The sequence below is a fragment of the Glandiceps talaboti genome, chromosome 4 (assembly GCF_964340395.1).
Source record: "Glandiceps talaboti chromosome 4, keGlaTala1.1, whole genome shotgun sequence".
Lineage (NCBI taxonomy): Eukaryota > Metazoa > Hemichordata > Enteropneusta > Spengelidae > Glandiceps > Glandiceps talaboti.
In genome coordinates, this window is record NC_135552.1 from 3848925 (window position 1) to 3867609 (window position 18685).

At 37.9% G+C, this 18685-nt stretch overlaps 4 protein-coding genes across 4 annotated transcripts; all 4 read left to right on the forward strand.

The window, feature by feature from the left end:
• Positions 1-1589: 1589 nt before the first annotated feature.
• LOC144434482 (histone H3) lies at positions 1590-2000 on the forward strand. The gene has a single exon (XM_078122936.1). The coding sequence runs from the start codon at positions 1590-1592 to the stop codon at positions 1998-2000; it is 411 nt and encodes a 136-aa protein (XP_077979062.1).
• Positions 2001-5727: 3727 nt separating this feature from the next.
• On the forward strand, positions 5728-6138 carry LOC144434485 (histone H3). Its single transcript, XM_078122938.1, has one exon. The coding sequence runs from the start codon at positions 5728-5730 to the stop codon at positions 6136-6138; it is 411 nt and encodes a 136-aa protein (XP_077979064.1).
• Positions 6139-9228: 3090 nt separating this feature from the next.
• Positions 9229-9639, forward strand: LOC144434483 (histone H3). Its single transcript, XM_078122937.1, has one exon. The coding sequence runs from the start codon at positions 9229-9231 to the stop codon at positions 9637-9639; it is 411 nt and encodes a 136-aa protein (XP_077979063.1).
• A 5150-nt stretch (positions 9640-14789) lies between these two features.
• On the forward strand, positions 14790-15200 carry LOC144434481 (histone H3). Its single transcript, XM_078122935.1, has one exon. The coding sequence runs from the start codon at positions 14790-14792 to the stop codon at positions 15198-15200; it is 411 nt and encodes a 136-aa protein (XP_077979061.1).
• Positions 15201-18685: the final 3485 nt, after the last annotated feature.

The following is an 18685-nucleotide window of genomic DNA, read 5'->3' on the forward strand; positions in this document are numbered from 1 at the left end:
TCGAAGAAAGCCTTCAAGAAAATTGAAAATAATGAAAAGTTGAAGACAGACATTGGAATGACTACACATCGAGAACTTGAAGTCACGGATGGGAAAATTATGGACATGATAAACACTAAAAACAAAAAGAGCGAATAGATGTCGAATGGAGTACCCGATGTCGATGTCATTTTCAGGGAAACCATTCAATTTTTTGTATACGTATTGTTCAATCGGTTATGAAGACAATCAACTTTAAATGGTCAATGCATGGTGTGAATACATAAACTGTCTTCTGTGCTGCTGTACATACAACAAATAGAAGGTGTGATATTTAAAGTGTTGTTCGTTTGCTGATTTTTCGGATTACCTGGTATTACATGTAACATGTATATGTTAGAAATATCGATTTGTTAGACATAGCCTTAAAAGTACCTTAGAATTTAATTTTGATTTTGACTTGCGACTTGGTGACTACACATTGAAAGTTTCTATTATAGTTCGTGATGGCCATTATTGTATGGTAGACTGTGGTTGTCAAATGCTACAAAAACAGTACAAGTGATGGAGAAATGTACGGAATAAAAGTATTTTATATCTTATCACTGTATTCAATATTGTTTCATTTGTCCATGGAAGTACTACCCACTTTCCATGATTTGTCGACACGTCATAGCCGATATAGTTAGATGGCGAATAGAATGTTACCGTTATGGTATTATTACATACTGCCTCAGTTCTTATAGTGGTCTGAGATACTGCCCAGTTTGTTATTTTATGTTGGATCTATGGTTTGTTGTTGCGGCATGCAGCTGAACGCGTTGCCAAACCTTACTGGTCATCAATATCACACCCATACCATTCATATGTACTCAAAAGTGAAGAATCTTTAAGAAGGTGTACAAAATCAAATATTATACAGGCAAGTTACTGTATATGGATATACTAATACTCGGACATTTTACAATCATGTAGGGTCTATGGTACAATGTACAAACATGCAAGTGTACATGTGGTACTTCCATGGTTGAATTTCTATCCGTAACAACCCAGTTTCTCGTCATACATTAGTACTCAGGTAGACTGCATAACATGCAGTAACGTTGTTCTCCCCTATTACATCCATGGTTCCGTTAAATTAAATCAATATCGCCGAGAGCATAAACCATGGACCTAAATTTTTTTCTCTCCAAAGAATGAAAATAATTATAGATGATATGCTCCCATCGCATTAACTCAAGTATCATGACAAACTCAATACAGCCAACGTGGATACGTTTACTATTTCCACAGATATTAGGAAGAAATTTACAGCTGTATATTGTTTATTGTGTGTAAAAGATGGAATTGTGACACCTACAAATCCAGGATCATGAGGTACTCATTAAAATGCATTAATTGGCCAATCACCAGCCACTTTCATTGTGCTGGCATGTTTTGTCTGACTTTCAGTAAATTGACCATTCATGAGAAGCAGCTTTATCTGATTTGACCAATTACCTTCAACTAAAGTAAAAGCGTGGGATTTATAAACCCTGACGTTGCAGTAAATCAACATTCCTTCTTCTCATCAATATACAAGCACAGTCTATCTACAACTAGTATTCGACATGGCACGTACCAAGCAGACAGCTCGTAAATCCACCGGTGGTAAGGCTCCACGAAAACAACTTGCTACCAAGGCTGCTCGTAAGAGTGCTCCAGCAACTGGCGGTGTCAAGAAACCACATCGTTACAGACCAGGTACCGTTGCTCTCCGAGAAATCCGTCGTTACCAGAAGAGCACTGAGCTTCTCATCCGAAAACTTCCATTCCAACGTTTGGTCCGTGAAATCGCCCAGGATTTCAAGACTGATCTCCGCTTCCAGAGTTCAGCCGTCATGGCCCTCCAAGAAGCCAGCGAAGCTTACCTTGTCGGTCTTTTCGAAGACACCAACTTGTGCGCTATCCACGCCAAACGTGTCACTATCATGCCAAAGGATATCCAACTTGCCCGCCGTATCCGTGGCGAGCGTGCCTAAACCGTGTGCCTCTAGCATACACAAACCAAACGGTCCTTTTCAGGACCACCACATCCTCCAAAAAGAGAACTACCAAACCATGGATTTATCTAGCAATACCCTCCTGGTTTAAAAAAAATAAATACAATGAATAAACCTCCCCCCGCCCTCATGATTCGATAGACTAGAATGTGACACGGACTAGACTGTAAGGTTACACATTCTACATGTTTTCACTTGCTCCACATATTTTGCTTTACCGCTAAAAGTACCACCACACATTTGTTTATACAAATACTACTAGTAGGCTTCAGTCATGGGGTTAGTGGAAGTACTGCTGTTCCTGTCCTTCCTACCTGCATGCGTCAGTGTATCTCAGTTTGCGATTAATATCTCGGGGTGAAAGCTGGTTGTTTAGTAGATCTATGAAAAGAGAGTGACCCCATGTTATCGCCAAAGCTATGACCGGTGATTGAATAATGGCCCGTCCACAAAAACAACCCACAGATCGACCCACAGTTAGGCCTGTCGACCCGCAAAATAACGATACTGAAATCACAATGGGTCAATTTACTAGAAATGTGCAAACGGGAAAATATATCTCTGCTAAACAGCGTCTACGTATTGGAAATTCACATCGACAAAGAGGTTGCATTAACATTCAAATCAGCTATTCTTACGAAACAGAATAGGTTACAACAGTTGGTGTAGGGTCTATGGTTACAACAACAAGCAGCAAATCTCAAGGCAATGTCATCACAGGGGCGAGTACTTCGGGATGCGGGAAAGATTCACCATTCTTATCAGCTGCTTACCTGAAAAACCACAGCATCGACGACAAACTAAAATCCTTTGTAGCGAGAGGACGGTTACAACTACTCCAGTGTGGAAGCCTCATGTCCCTGTACTACCCAACTACATATACAAAATCATGCAAAATATGTCGACATCCATCTGAAACAGCATCCCATATATACTCAATGGCTGCACACAATTCCAGAAGCTGTATCAACAAAGACATAACCGGATAGTTAATATCATCTATAAGAAAATCCAAGATAGTTACGCTGATAATGAGACATACACAGACATTCTGATAAAAGATTAAAACCCAAGCTGTTTTGATTCTAACAACGAAACATTCCAGCACCAACACACACGTCCGGACATTGTTGTCATTAACAAACAATGCAAAAAGACTTGGTTGATAGAAATTGCCATTCCATACGATGCACATATTTCGAAATGTTATGACATGACACTAAGTTTTCGTATTGAAGTTGTCGTATTAATACCAGGAATCCTTGGCAATGTTCACTACAGATTTATAAGTGGACTTATGAAAGTAGGTTTGAATATGAGTAATACTAATTGTATTGCAAAATATTGCAGCATTTGTTCAATAATTGGTTCTAATAATATCTGGAGAAAAAGATGCAAGCATTATAACAACAACACACTATATTTGCCTTGTGATGTGGATAACAGGTTCAAATGCAATTTGATATATTTCCTGCTAGATGCAGTGTGAACCCAATAATACTGTACCTGTACATAATAATTTAATGTATTTCGGAAATAAACATAATTTGATATGTATGTATGTATGTATGTATGTATGTATGTATGTATGTATGTGGGTCTCTAATATGTGTAATATGTGTATGTGTGTGTCTGTATAATGTATGTATGTATGTATGCATGCATGTATTTCGCAATGTACATTGATGGCTTAGCAACATAATTAAATCAGTCTGGTGCGGGCGTAAAACTTGGTGACGATACAATCACTTTACTATTATATGCTGATGATATAGTCCTGATTCAGAAGTAAATTTACAACGTTTGCTCGACATTGTTCACTCATACTGTACTAAATAGAGACTTCGGCTAAGCCAGGAAAAAACCTTAATCGTTCATTTTAGGAGAAACGGTACACCAAGTACACAAATTTCGGTTTAACTGTGGTCCTATGCATGTTGGTGTAACGACTAAATATAAATATTTAGGAATTTAGAAATATTTAGGAATGTATTTTAGTGAACATCTCGATCCAAATGTTATCACATCTCACCTCGCCGAGTCAGCGTCTAAAGCTCTTGGTACTATTATTGCAAAGTGTAAAATGTACGACGGAATGTCTCACCAGATGTACACAAAGTTGATACGTTGGTTGTCCCGATCCTTGGCACAAGAGTTCAATAAATAGTATATCGATAAAGTCTTAACAGCGTGCAATGAGATCGTATCTTGGAGTGGGGATATCAAGCCCGATTGTTTCACTGTATGGTGATATGGGGTGGATGTCAAGTGAATATAGACGTAAAAAATATTTAAAAAGTTATTCGATTGTGGGCTCGAATACAGAGATTACCAGACACGAGATTGACAAAACGAGTATTTCGTAACGATCAGATATGGATGAAACGAGCAAAATGTGTGTTTAGAGAAGCAGGACTCCTACATATTTTTGAGTCTAGAAATGACCAAAACGTTAGTATCAATGTTATTTTAGAGCAAGCAAAACAGAAACTGAAATCAAACGAACTGGTAAATTGGAGAATTAATTGTTTAAGTAAACCAAAACTTAGAACATACTAAACACACCTATACTACTGATCCTTATTTACTGTTCAATATTCCACATATATAAGTACCGGTCAGTGATCGCAAGGCTGCGTAAAGGGTTATTACCTTTGAGAATCGAAACTGGGCGATATTCTAACTTACAGGTGGAAGAAAGAAAATGTATTGTATGTACTGACAATGTTGTAGACTGTATAATGATATACGACCACGGTTTATGAAGGCAAATTACTGGTTCAAAACCAAGTGATGAGAAACTTGCACAACTATTCTCGCGAAACTACATTAAATCATTCTCGAAGTGTTTATATGAAATGCTCATGAGGAGAAGGAAAGCAATTTCAGTTACATAATCCTCCTCATTAGGAATAGTGGTTCATATTTGTTCTGTTGTTGTTGTTGTTCTAAACGACACCAACAACACCGACGATTATTTGAGGGGAAAGGCGATAGGCTTACGATTTCCATTTTTCTTGAATACCACACGTGGAGACACTTTTGGTACGAGTGACTCATAAGCCAATTATTTGGCTGGGGTATCACATAATTACTAACTTGTATATTACAAAGAATTTTCTCTTTGAGTACTGTATGTATGTGAAACGGTGTCACTATAATAAAATAGTATGTATGTATGTATGTATGTATGTATGTATGTATGTATGTATGTATGTATGTATGTATGTATGTATGAATGTATGTATGTATGTATGTATGTATGTATGTATGTATGTATGTATGTATGTATGTATGTATGTATGTATGTATGTATGTGTTGATTGATAGACACTAGACTAGGGTTATCAATAATTTCCAATGCAACACGACGTGACATGGGGACAATGGTAAGTGTTTATTGTGTGTAAAAAAGAAGAATGGTCTATTGTTCTGAGATGGAATTGTGACACCTACAAATCCAGGATCATGAGGCACTCATTAAAATGCATTAATTGGCCAATCACCAGTCACTTTCATTGTGCTGGCATGTTTTGTCTGACTTTTTTTCAGTAAATTAACCAATCATGAGAAGCAGCTTTATCTGATTTGACCAATCACCTTCAACTAAGTAAAAGCGTGGGATTTATAAACCCTGACATAGCAGTAAATCAACATTCCTTCTCGTCAATATACAAGCACAGTCTATCTACATCTAGTATTCGCCATGGCACGTACCAAGCAGACAGCTCGTAAATCCACCGGTGGTAAGGCTCCACGAAAACAACTTGCAACCAAGGCTGCTCGTAAGAGTGCTCCAGCAACTGGCGGTGTCAAGAAACCACATCGTTACAGACCAGGTACCGTTGCTCTCCGAGAAATCCGTCGTTACCAGAAGAGCACTGAGCTTCTCATCCGTAAACTTCCATTCCAACGTTTGGTCCGTGAAATCGCCCAGGATTTCAAGACTGATCTCCGCTTCCAGAGTTCAGCCGTCATGGCCCTCCAAGAAGCCAGCGAAGCTTACCTTGTTGGTCTTTTCGAAGACACCAACTTGTGCGCTATCCACGCCAAACGTGTCACTATCATGCCAAAGGATATCCAACTTGCCCGCCGTATCCGTGGCGAGCGTGCCTAAACCGTGTGCCTCTAGCATACACAAAACCAAACGGTCCTTTTCAGGACCTCCACATCCTCCAAAAAGAGAACTACCATACCATTCATATGCATTCTATGGATTTATCTAGCATTACCCTCCTGTTTAAAAAAAGAAAAATATACAATGAATAAACCTCCGCCCGCCTTCATGATTCGATCATAGACTTGTGCTTTTCACTGTCCTTTTATTTCGATAGACTAGAATATCACACGGACTAGACAGTAAGGTTACACATTCTACATGCTTTCACTTACTTTGCTTTACCGCTAAAAGTACCACCACACATTTGTTTATACAAATGCTAATAGTAGGCTTCAGTCATGGGGTACTGCTGTTCTTGTTCTTCCTACCTGCATGCGTCAATGTATCTCAGTTTGCGATTAATATCTAGGGGTGAAAGCTATTTGGAAGATAATGATCACATGTTATCAAAATTGATATATTGCCAAAGCGATGACCGGTGATTGAATAATGGCCCGTGTACATTAAATTAAATTATATTCTGTATATATTCATGGTTCGTCGTGCTACTGTCATCATCCATGCATTAACCTATGATGTCCAGTAATGGCGCCCGAAACGCCACTTAACAAAGAAAGTTCTGTCTTTTGACATAAAACACATTCGGTCATCCATTTGATATGAATGCCTTCCGTCATTTAATGCATGGTACTTCAAGATTCGTGTGTCTTGGAAAGATATTATACGCTCAATATGAAGATGAACGCTTAAGGTCATTAATAAAATGCTGTATGAGCATCAATATGCCTCCAGAAAAAAGTACAGAACAAAACTGTCATTAATTTCGTGAATTATCTCCTGAAGCAGACGATGATTACTCCTGGCATTTTCATTGATTTCTCTATAACTTTTGATACTATCAACCATGATATATTGTCTAAATTTGATCATTATGGCATTAGAGGTGTACCCCTGGATATGGTTTCAGAACTACTTACGTAATCGTCAGCAGTATGTTAACTCTGACGGTGTCAACTCGATTTACTTGCCTATTTCGTGTGGACTTCCACAGGGATCGGTTTTAGGCCCTACATTGTTTTTATTTATATATTAATGATCTCCCACTCTCGCAGCGTCATCATTTTTCGACTTCAGATTGTTTGCAGACGACTCTTTTCCATACATTCCCTCAAAATCTAAACAACATTGACATCTCATTGGTGAACAATGAGTTTGAAAATCTGATGGATTGGTGTACTTCAAATAAGCTCGATATCAATGAGAAAAAGACAAAATTCATGTTTATTAGAGGCCGTAGAAAACAACTGAATGTTAGTGGAACCTTGTGCATTAATGAAAATGTCATGAGCAAATTGACTCTACATCTTTTTGTTGGCATTGTCTTTGGCAATCATCTACAGTGGAATATGGACACTTATACTGTAAATAACTACGACGAAAAATAGGAGCCCGAAATATATTAATTTCGTTCAACCACAGATATCATATCGTATAGAAATTTGGGGAAACTGTTTTCCCTTCTATTTGAATTGTATTTTCTTAACTCAAAAAATTGCTGTCCGTGTAATTTCACATAGCCATGGCCAGTTTAGGACTCACTCTTCACCACTTTTCAATAAGCTAGAAAGTCTCGATGTATATAAGCTGCATAGGTTTTTGGTCAATACCTTTGTTTCTGTTTTGCTGCACAATAATTTACCACACTCTATTAATGAATACCGCAATGTGTGTTAAACTATGACAACAATACTCGACAAAAAGACCATGACAATTTATGTGTACCTTCTGTTAAAACATATATTATGGCAAACAATCAATGACATACACAGGTGCAATCACATGGAATTCAATACAACACAGTGCCAGAGATGAACCGGGAAGACAGTGATTCATGCCATCATTACGTAAAGATTTTTTAAAAGCGTATACCGCATAAGTGTATAGTTTTAATGTAATATATGCTTTCCTTTCATTTTGCCCCCCAGAGATATGTGGTGGTGGTGGTGGTGGTGGGGGGGGGGGGGTAACTTGTCTGTGATTTTGTATATGTATTTACACCCTAAATTTGAACTGTTTCCAGGGGTCAGACACGATTAGCATCGCTATTTTCTGATTCCTGTTATCCGATCTGATTGTTTGCTTCTTTGTATTTACATTTGTGATGTCATATTTCTTTTCTCTTTTTGATCGGATAATAAAAGGTATCGTATCGTAAAGAATTATGTTTACTTTTGCGTGTACTCCTCTGTAAAGCCGTCTCTGGGAGTCCCCCCCCCACCCTCCATCCCATTGTTCAAATCATGGTAAAATATATCTCATAGTATTGCTAATGCGCGCATTTATAAAAGTTACTTTCACGACAGCATGCTGCAACACACGATAGTAAAGCAAGTACGTGTATGTACGTCGACAGTGCCACCCAATGACAAGGAGAAACTTGATACGCAATATAATGTCACCTTTTTCACTGTTATATGTAAGCAATAGACATGACGGTCCATGGCAAGTATTTACTCAAACATACATATAAGGCCTTAAAATTGTTTGGTTCCGATTGTCTGACCCCACCTAGTTTTTCACGCCGATCCTAAGCAATAGTTTACGTATTCGAGAAAAAATAATAAAATCGCAACAATAGTGAAGTATCTCTCGCAAGAAATAGTAGATGCAGAAACTGACATCAATTTGGAACTGGTGTATGTAAGAAAATGTTGATTGATAGACACGAGACTAGGGTTATCAATAATTTCCAATGCAACACGACGTGACATGAGGACAATGGTAAGTGTTTATCGTGTGTAAAAAAGAAGAATGGTCTATTGTTCTGAGATGGAATTGTGACAACTACAAATCCAGGATCATGAGGTACTCGTTAAAATGCATTAATTGGCCAATCACCAGCCATGTGCTGGCATACTTTGTCTGACTTTCAGTAAATTGACCATTCATGAGAAGCAGCTTTATCTGATTTGACCAATTACCTTCAACTAAGTAAAAGCGTGGGATTTATAAACCCTGACATTGCAGTAAATCAACATTCCTTCTCGTCAATATACAAGCACAGTCTATCTACATCTAGTATTCGCCATGGCACGTACCAAGCAGACAGCTCGTAAATCCACCGGTGGTAAGGCTCCACGAAAACAACTTGCTACCAAGGCTGCTCGTAAGAGTGCTCCAGCAACTGGCGGTGTCAAGAAACCACATCGTTACAGACCAGGTACCGTTGCTCTCCGTGAAATCCGTCGTTACCAGAAGAGCACCGAGCTTCTCATCCGAAAACTTCCATTCCAACGTTTAGTCCGTGAAATCGCCCAGGATTTCAAGACTGATCTCCGCTTCCAGAGTTCAGCCGTCATGGCCCTCCAAGAAGCCAGCGAAGCTTACCTTGTCGGTCTTTTCGAAGACACCAACTTGTGCGCTATCCACGCCAAACGTGTCACCATCATGCCAAAGGATATCCAACTTGCCCGCCGTATCCGTGGCGAGCGTGCCTAAACCGTGTGCCTCTAGCATACGCAAACCAAACGGTCCTTTTCAGGACCTCCACATCCTCCAAAAAGAGAACTACCATACCATTCATTCTATGGATTTATCTAGCATTACCCTCGTGTTTAAATACAATGAATAAACCTCTGCCCGCCCGCATGATTCAATCCTAGATCTTTTCTTTTCACTGTCCTTTTATTTCGATAGGCCATGGATGTATTAGGGAGACATCCATGGATATACTAGAATCGAATATGACACGGGCTGGACAGTAAGGTTACACATTCTACATGTACATGCTTTCACTTGCTCCACATACTTTACTTTATCGCTAAAAGTACCACCACACATTTGATTATACAAATACTAATAGTAGGCTTCAGTCATGGAGTACTGCTGTTCCTGTCCTTCCTACCTGCATGCGTCAATGTATCTCAGTTTACGATTGATATCTAGGGGTGAAAGCTAGTTGTTTAATAGAGCTTTGGAAAGAGAACGTTATCCAAATTAAGATATCGCCAAAGCATAGACCCTCCACCAACGTGGTATATGTCCAAAGCGATGACCGGTGATTGAATCATGGCCCGTGTACATTGAATTAAATTATATTCTGTATTTATTCTTGGTTCGTTATGCTGCTGTCATTTAGCATCCATGATGTCCAGTAATGGCGCCCGAAACGCCACTTTCTAAAGAAAGTTCTGTCTTCTGACATAAAACACATTCGGTCGTCCCTTTGATATGAATGCCTTCCGACATTTAATGCATGGAACTTCAAGTTTCGTTTGTGTTGGAAAGTTAAGATATTATACGACGACTTATCGGGAAATTTTCTGGAGAAGACCTATCATCGATCTGGTTACTGACGGTGTCCAAACTGGTTTCACTCCATCGTCCTAGCTTATTTAGTATTTTAAATTCACTTTAGAGTCCTAGTGTGAACAACGTATTACGTTTGAACTGTACATAATATAGTCTGAGTATTTCAATGTGAACCGACTATGTAGCTATTATTATGTGCCATCAAATTAAATATGTCCGCAACTACCCAAATCCCTTATTTTACACTATATACATGTAATGGAAATCACAAGTCAAGACATTGTCTGCCCATGGTCAGACTCGACAACAATTTTACGTGTACTAACACCGCTACATTTTATCGCCGCTACGTTTATATCTCACACATGTTGCTAAATCTTAAATTGAAGTAGAATTGTTGAATTTTAGTCCACTGTCTGTCTCAATATGAAGATGAACGCTTAAGGTCATTAATAAAATACTGTATGAGCATCAATATGCCTCCAGAAAAAAAAATACAGCACAAAACTGTGTCGTTAATTTAGTGAATTATCTCCTGAAGCAGACGATGATTAACCGAGGTATTTTCATTGATTTCTCTATAGAGCTTTTGATACTATCAACCATGATATATTGTCTAAATTTGATCATTATGGCATTAGAGGTGTACCCCTGGATATGGTTTCAGAACTACTTACGTAATCGTCAGCAGTATGTTAACTCTGACGGTGTCAACTCGATTTACTTGCCTATTTCGTGTGGACTTCCACAGGGATCGGTTTTAGGCCCTACAGTGTTTTTATTTATATATCAATGATCTTCCACTCTCTACTCGCAGCGTCATCATTTTTCGACTTCAGATTGTTTGCAGACGACTCTTTTCCATACATTCCCTCAAAATCTAAACAACATTGACATCTCATTGGTGAACAATGAGTTTGAAAATCTGATGGATTGGTGTACTTCAAATAAACTCGATATCAATGAGAAAAAGACAAAATTCATGTTTATTAGAGGCCGTAGAAAACAACTGAATGTTAGTGGAACCTTGTGCATTAATGAAAATGTCATGAGCAAATTGACTCTACATCTTTTTGTTGGCATTGTCTTTGCAATCATCTACTGTGGAATATGGACACTGATACTGTAAATAACTACGACGAAAAATAGGAGCCCGAAATATATTAATTTTACTGTACAAGACTTTCGTTCAACCACAGATATCATACAGTATAGAAGTTTGAATTGTATTTTCTTAACTCAAAAAATTTCCCATCCACCCCCTGTATCTCGTAATCGTTTATTGTCACAAACCATGCTATGTATGTATGTATGTATGTATGTATGTATGTATGTATGTATGTATGTATGTGTGTCCTCATGGTAGAGTTCATACACCAAATCCAGTGCAAGGCTATGTTGACGATCTAGATTTCATCGCTAACTCTGAACAAGAATTAAACACTATGACTACAAAAACAGATTCATTCATGGCAGTCAGTGGTATGCAAATTAAACATCGCATATGTGGGATATTGCATGGTCAGCGAACTGGAAACAACTGGAAAAAGAATGAAAAGACCGGAGATACACAAGTATCAATTCAAAATGCCCGTATACCAATGTATGAGCGCAAACAAGCGTATACATATCTCGGCTACCAAATGAATATTGAAAACTCTTGCAACAATGAACAAGTAAATATACTTATATCGGAATTTAAAGAAACCATGACAAAGACAGACGCATCACTGTTACCAACTTCTGCAAAACTTTCGGCTGTCAACGTAATGTGCATGTCAAAGCTGAATGTTTACTAGTATCCAAATCTAATCTTCACAGAAAAGAACCTAATGGAAATTGAAAATGAAATCGTCGGACATGTAAGGCATTGGTTCAACTTGAACTCGTTTTCTACAAGGTCATTCTTTTTCACTCCAAAATCTGCAGGAGGATTAGGGGTAATCAGTCCTCGTGTTATTTATTATGCGAAACGCCTTTCATTTTATTTATCTGTTTTGAATAACGACGATCCAAATGTACGACAGGCAGCACGACATTCACTCAAGTTACATATGGAGAAACGGAAAGCTATACCTATACACGACGATGATTGTCCGAATTTTGCAGGATATGTTATCAACAATACCGGTAACATAGCAAAGCAGTCTAAAGTTAACTGGCCAAAGTCAATTTGGGTAAATCTGCATGAAATGTGCAAGCGTCAGCACATTTCCTTGATTAAAGGAGACGATAAATACCTCTACGAAATGGCAGTAGACGAGGAAGTGTTAATAACCTTCGAATCGCCAGACAAGTTCTACACAACATTTAAACAGCAGCTGCTGTAGCAATATCAATCCGAGTTTAAGGCGAAATCTTCACAGGGAAGAGTGACTCGAGAGGCAGGGAAAGTAAATCATGGTGTATCGTCCACTTACCTCAACAATCACAAGATTGACGATAATCTGAGATCATTTGTCGCAAGAGGTCGTTTACAGCTCCTGGAGTGCGAAAGTCTCATGACCCTGTACTATCCATAGTCGTACACTAAATCATGTAAAATATGCAATCATCCCACTGAAACAGTATCACACATTTTGAATGGCTGTACGAAATTCCAGAAACTATACCAACAAAGACACAATAGAATAGTTGATTTAATCTTCGGTAAAATCGCGAACAGTAATCCTGGCAAGGAGACATTTAAAGACACTAAAACCTGAAATGTTTGATGCCCATATGAGAACTTTTGAACATCGGCATAAACGACCAGACATTACTATCACCGATAAACAGAACAAACATGCAATATTAGTTGAAGTGTCCGTACCCTTTGATGTACATATTTCATTGTGTTTTCAGAAGAAGTTCGACAAATATTTTCCACTGTCACTAATCTAATAAACACTACAGGCTTTCGTTCAGAAATAATAGTTATTGTCATTGGAAGTCTCGAAAATATACATCATAATTTCACAAGTGGTTTGATCAAAGCTGATTTAAATAGAAGGAATTCCAAGTCCATCACCAAATAGTGTGGTGTAAGCTCAATAATAGGTTCTTACAAAATTTGGAGATTGAGATGTAGGTACTATAACAACCAGATATCACGTGAACGTTTGTCATAGGTGACCAAGAGAAACTCGTTCACTAGTCAGTATGATTCCCTGCAAGGTATTGTGTGTGTATTCTGTAAAGGAATTATGTAAATACTTTACCTGTACATGCTATTTTCATGTAAGTTGGAAATAAAAGAATTTGATATATGTATGTATGTATGTATGTATGTATGTATGTATGTATGTACGTACGTACGTACGTATGTATGTATGTATGTATTGCTCCCATTGTCATTTGATTGTATATATCGATTTTCAGTGAATTTCTCTCAGAACGATCGTATTTTCAGAGTCTTCCACATTGTTTTTATTAATACCACTTTTTTTCTGATGCATTCACCTTTGCATTTGGGCCGGTGGCCGTGAAACAAAAAAAATCAATGTAAAATCTTCAACCAGTGGGCCTGACGCCCACAGAACCGTACATCACAAGTAATAACACGATTAATCAGCACATTTTGGCTGTCAAAAAGACGTAACATAAACCTAAATGCCGCCTTTCTTCTCAAAACAGAGAGAGAATTAACTGAATTGGAAACAAACATGTTAGATGCACTGGCAGAAGTTGGAAGTCCTATCAGTCTCTGGAACGCATTGTTGTGACAGGCAATTATATTTTGCATACTACTTACATTGAAGTCACACCATAAATGGTTTCCGTAAATGTTATTGCAAAACGCTGTGAGGAGACGCAGTTTCACCGATATAGTACATGCAGAAAGCTTTCTCAATAAAAAGTTGGCTCTACCACAAAGTGCTCTATGCTGTTGCAAAATATCCCGTATGTATGTATGTATGTATGTATGTATGTATGTATGTATGTATGTATGTAAGAAAATGTTGATTGATACTAGTAGACACGAGACTAGGGTTATCAGTAATTTCCAATGCAACACGACGCCACATGAGGACAATGGTAAGTGTTTATTGTGTGTAAAAAAGAAGAATGGTCTATTGTTCTGAGATGGAATTGTGACACCTACAAATCCAGGATCATGAGGCACTCATTAAAATGCATTAATTGGCCAATCACCAGTCACTTTCATTGTGCTGGAATGCTTTGTCTGACTTTTTTCAGTAAATCAACCAATCTTGAGAAGCAGCTTCATCTGATTTGACCAATCACCTTCAACTACAGTAAAAGCGTGGGATTTATAAACCCTGACATTGCAGTAAATCAACATTCCTTCTTCTCGTCAATATACAAGCACAGTCTATCTACAACTAGTATTCGACATGGCACGTACCAAGCAGACAGCTCGTAAATCCACCGGTGGTAAGGCTCCACGAAAACAACTTGCTACCAAGGCTGCTCGTAAGAGTGCTCCAGCAACTGGCGGTGTCAAGAAACCACATCGTTACAGACCAGGTACCGTTGCTCTCCGTGAAATCCGTCGTTACCAGAAGAGCACCGAGCTTCTCATCCGAAAACTTCCATTCCAACGTTTAGTCCGTGAAATCGCCCAGGATTTCAAGACTGATCTCCGCTTCCAGAGTTCAGCCGTCATGGCCCTCCAAGAAGCCAGCGAAGCTTACCTTGTCGGTCTTTTCGAAGACACCAACTTGTGCGCTATCCACGCCAAACGTGTCACCATCATGCCAAAGGATATCCAACTTGCCCGCCGTATCCGTGGCGAGCGTGCTTAAACCGTGTGCCTCTAGCATACACAAACCAAACGGTCCTTTTCAGGACCATCACATCCTCCAAAAAGAGAACTACCAAATCATTACTAATATATATATATTTCTCGAATAAGTACACACACATGTACACACAACCCTGTGATCTGCCAGCACAACTTAGGTGTGAGCACCCAAGTTCTCTAATATAGGAAAGTGTTTTTTTTTTATTTTCAAAATAAGATGGTTGAACGGTATGTTGAAAGATGGGTCTCCAAGAAGTGTCTGCTTAGTAGACAATGCCAATGGTTCATTAAGAGCTTTCCCCCACAAGAGAAGTAAACTTCTCCAATTAACAACAACAACAACACATTCACAATTTTTGTCCACTCATCGTTTTGAATGTCAAGAAAACTTGCAAAATAAATTATAGCCTTAGTGATCTGATGTCAATCTTTTCCTGATATGCCTAGTTTTGCATTCATTAAGACGTGTTAGTTTGCCACAATTAAGAAAATTACCAATTGGTAACTCTGGCCTTACAATCTCTGCCTTACCCTTTTTTCCATGGTGTCGGAATCGAATGCAAAATGCCGTACCAACATAAAAGATTATAGTGATTACACCCTAGACGAGGGAGTTCCTCCCAGCCTTTCATCTTATTTTCTTCGTTAAAAATGTCAGCAACAAATACAATTCCTATTCCATATAAAAACTGGTTAAAGACAGACTTATAATTCACGAGAATTTCTGAATTGTTCCAGATAACTTGGTGTTCTGTCGGGAGATTAGAAATATAATTGATTTCACTCCAACATTCAAGGCTTTCCTTAAAGAGACTTGGAAGTACAACTGGCAATAACTTATTGACATTATAATTACATCGCAAAATAAGCTTACCACCAATAGGCCTCAGAAAGAAGTCTAAAATTAATTTCCATCGGTGTTTGAAAATCGTCAACATGCGTGGTATCTACTTAGCCAAGTTACAAAGCAAATATATCAACCATACCTAACCCCCCCCCCCATCATTAATATCACCAATCAGTGTGTTTCTACTAATTCTATCCGGACCTTTCCATATGAACCGGTGGATATGACTATTTAATTTTTTATATCCCTTTTCTTGACTTGGATGAGATTAAAAATATACAGAAACTTTGGGATAATAAGTGATTTTATGATTTGAATCTTACCAATCAAAGTTAGCCCTATAGAGTTCCACAGATTGAGTAAACGATGCATAGAATTAAGCGGGGCCGATATATTTTCCGAATATGCAAGTGAAGTGTTGTAGGGAAAGAATATTCCGACAATTTTTATTGGCGTTTTAGGCCACTTGAAGTCAAAGGGCTCATCCTGTCTATGCCTCCATTTACCCAGCCACATTGCTTCTGTTTTACAACGGTTGAGAGAGAGAACAGAAGCAGAATGGAAATCACACAGAAGAGACATAAGATTTACTACAGAGTCTTCGTCTGATATAAAACATGTTAAATCGTCCGCAAATGCTGAATTCTTGACCTGTGTACCTGAAATGTCTATGCCCTTTATGGAATCTCTTTGAATAATTGATACTAAAAGTATTTCTAAACCTAAGGGTGCATCATCAGTTTGTAATTAGTTTTGGGTTTCTTACTTTTATTTCATTCTATCTAAATGTTCTACAATATTCTATCGAAAGTACTAATAAACGTTGAACCCTATGATTCTGGAGAACTATTAAACATACACAACATGCCGTCACGTCAACAACGTTTAGTTATTTTTAGTGTATACTAGTATTTTGTACATTAAAAAGTGAGCTACGCTTCCTGAGATTGTACCAAGTTACTGACGAAGTGACCGAGATTTTCAATATTGAAGGTAGTCTACATTTCGACTAAATAATAGAGTAGCCTTGAATAGCAATGATAATATAGATTCATATAAAATGTGTCTCATATTTGTAAACATTAGGGAGCGTTCATGAACTACAGGGGGGGGGGGGGCGAGGGTCTGATTTCCAAGCAATGGCTCCCCCCCCCAATTTCCTTTCTCTAAAACATTACTCTGCCTTATTCGAATATTTAAATAACGTGGTTGAGGAGCTGTCAGACGTGGAAAGGAACACGAGTCTCAGAATCACTGATAAGGAATCCAAAGGACTCTATCCCACCGCTGCCACCACATTGGCAATTTTAAAGGCGTTGGTTCTTTCCCCCTACTACCACCACAGTGAATTTGAATGAAAGCACTGTATTAATAAATTCCCGTATTTGACTCTGATTGACAAAGCTGAAGGCCACAACTCCCAAATCGATGTCCTAGATGGGCGCACTATCGACACTACTGACGTCACTGTGGACTGAGGATCAACATCCTCATTCTATGACACAATCCACGATATCTTACTGCACTATATATTACTAGTGCACTGTTCACCTTTTCTCCTGTGAGACCCACTCCACTCCTATCCTTACACTACAATCAACATTTGTGATTTGACTCACTATGTAATATGTATTTGTTAGTAGTGATTTGACTGATACATTCTGATATTACCCTGGACATCACGGGTACAACAGCAGTGGCAGTGGTGTTATTAGACTGTCGACAGTCCCTCGCGCCTTTTTTTCTATGTTTTATCTAAGAGACAATTTAGATTAAGTTCTTTTATAAACTATCTAATAGTATGAAGGTTATGATAACAAAACCTTCAAGTTCACTTTTGCCCCAAAGTGCAAGATAAGTGAATCACTGATTGTGAAACAGCCAAACATGTACATAGCTAGGTAGCTAGGTAATACATGTATATGTATAATTTTATGTATAGTTATGTTTGAACCCTTACATGAAGTAATATTAAAAAAATTATGAAAGAAACAGAGACAAGAACATATATATATATATATATATATATATATATATATATATATATATATATATATATATATATATATATATATATATATATATATATATATATATATATATATATAACTCGGTGAGTATCAATCTGCTAAGACAGTGCTCTATACCGCAGTGGCAGAGCGCAATAGTTTTGGTCGTACATGTACTCCGAGTTACAACCAAGAAAGAGTTCCAGTACTACCAAAACTATATATATACATACATATATACATACATATATTTTGGTAGTACATCAACATCTCCTGACGAGTGATTTACTCACGAAACAGGCTTGTAGAGACGAAAAACCCGACTTGATTTTCTTCTACCCTCAACATATATATATACTAATAAATAAATAAATAAATAAATAAATAAATATATATATATATATATATATATATATATATATATATATATATATATATATATATATATATATATATATATATATATATATATATATATATATATATATATATGTACCACAGGCCATGTGTTAGAAAATGTTTGTAATGATCTGAAGGGTCCTGGTTGGAGAGGTACTAGCAGGTTGAACAGTACACGCGAACTTGGGCATCATTTCCCTGCCAAGACAGCAGTGGTCCATCTATTTTTTT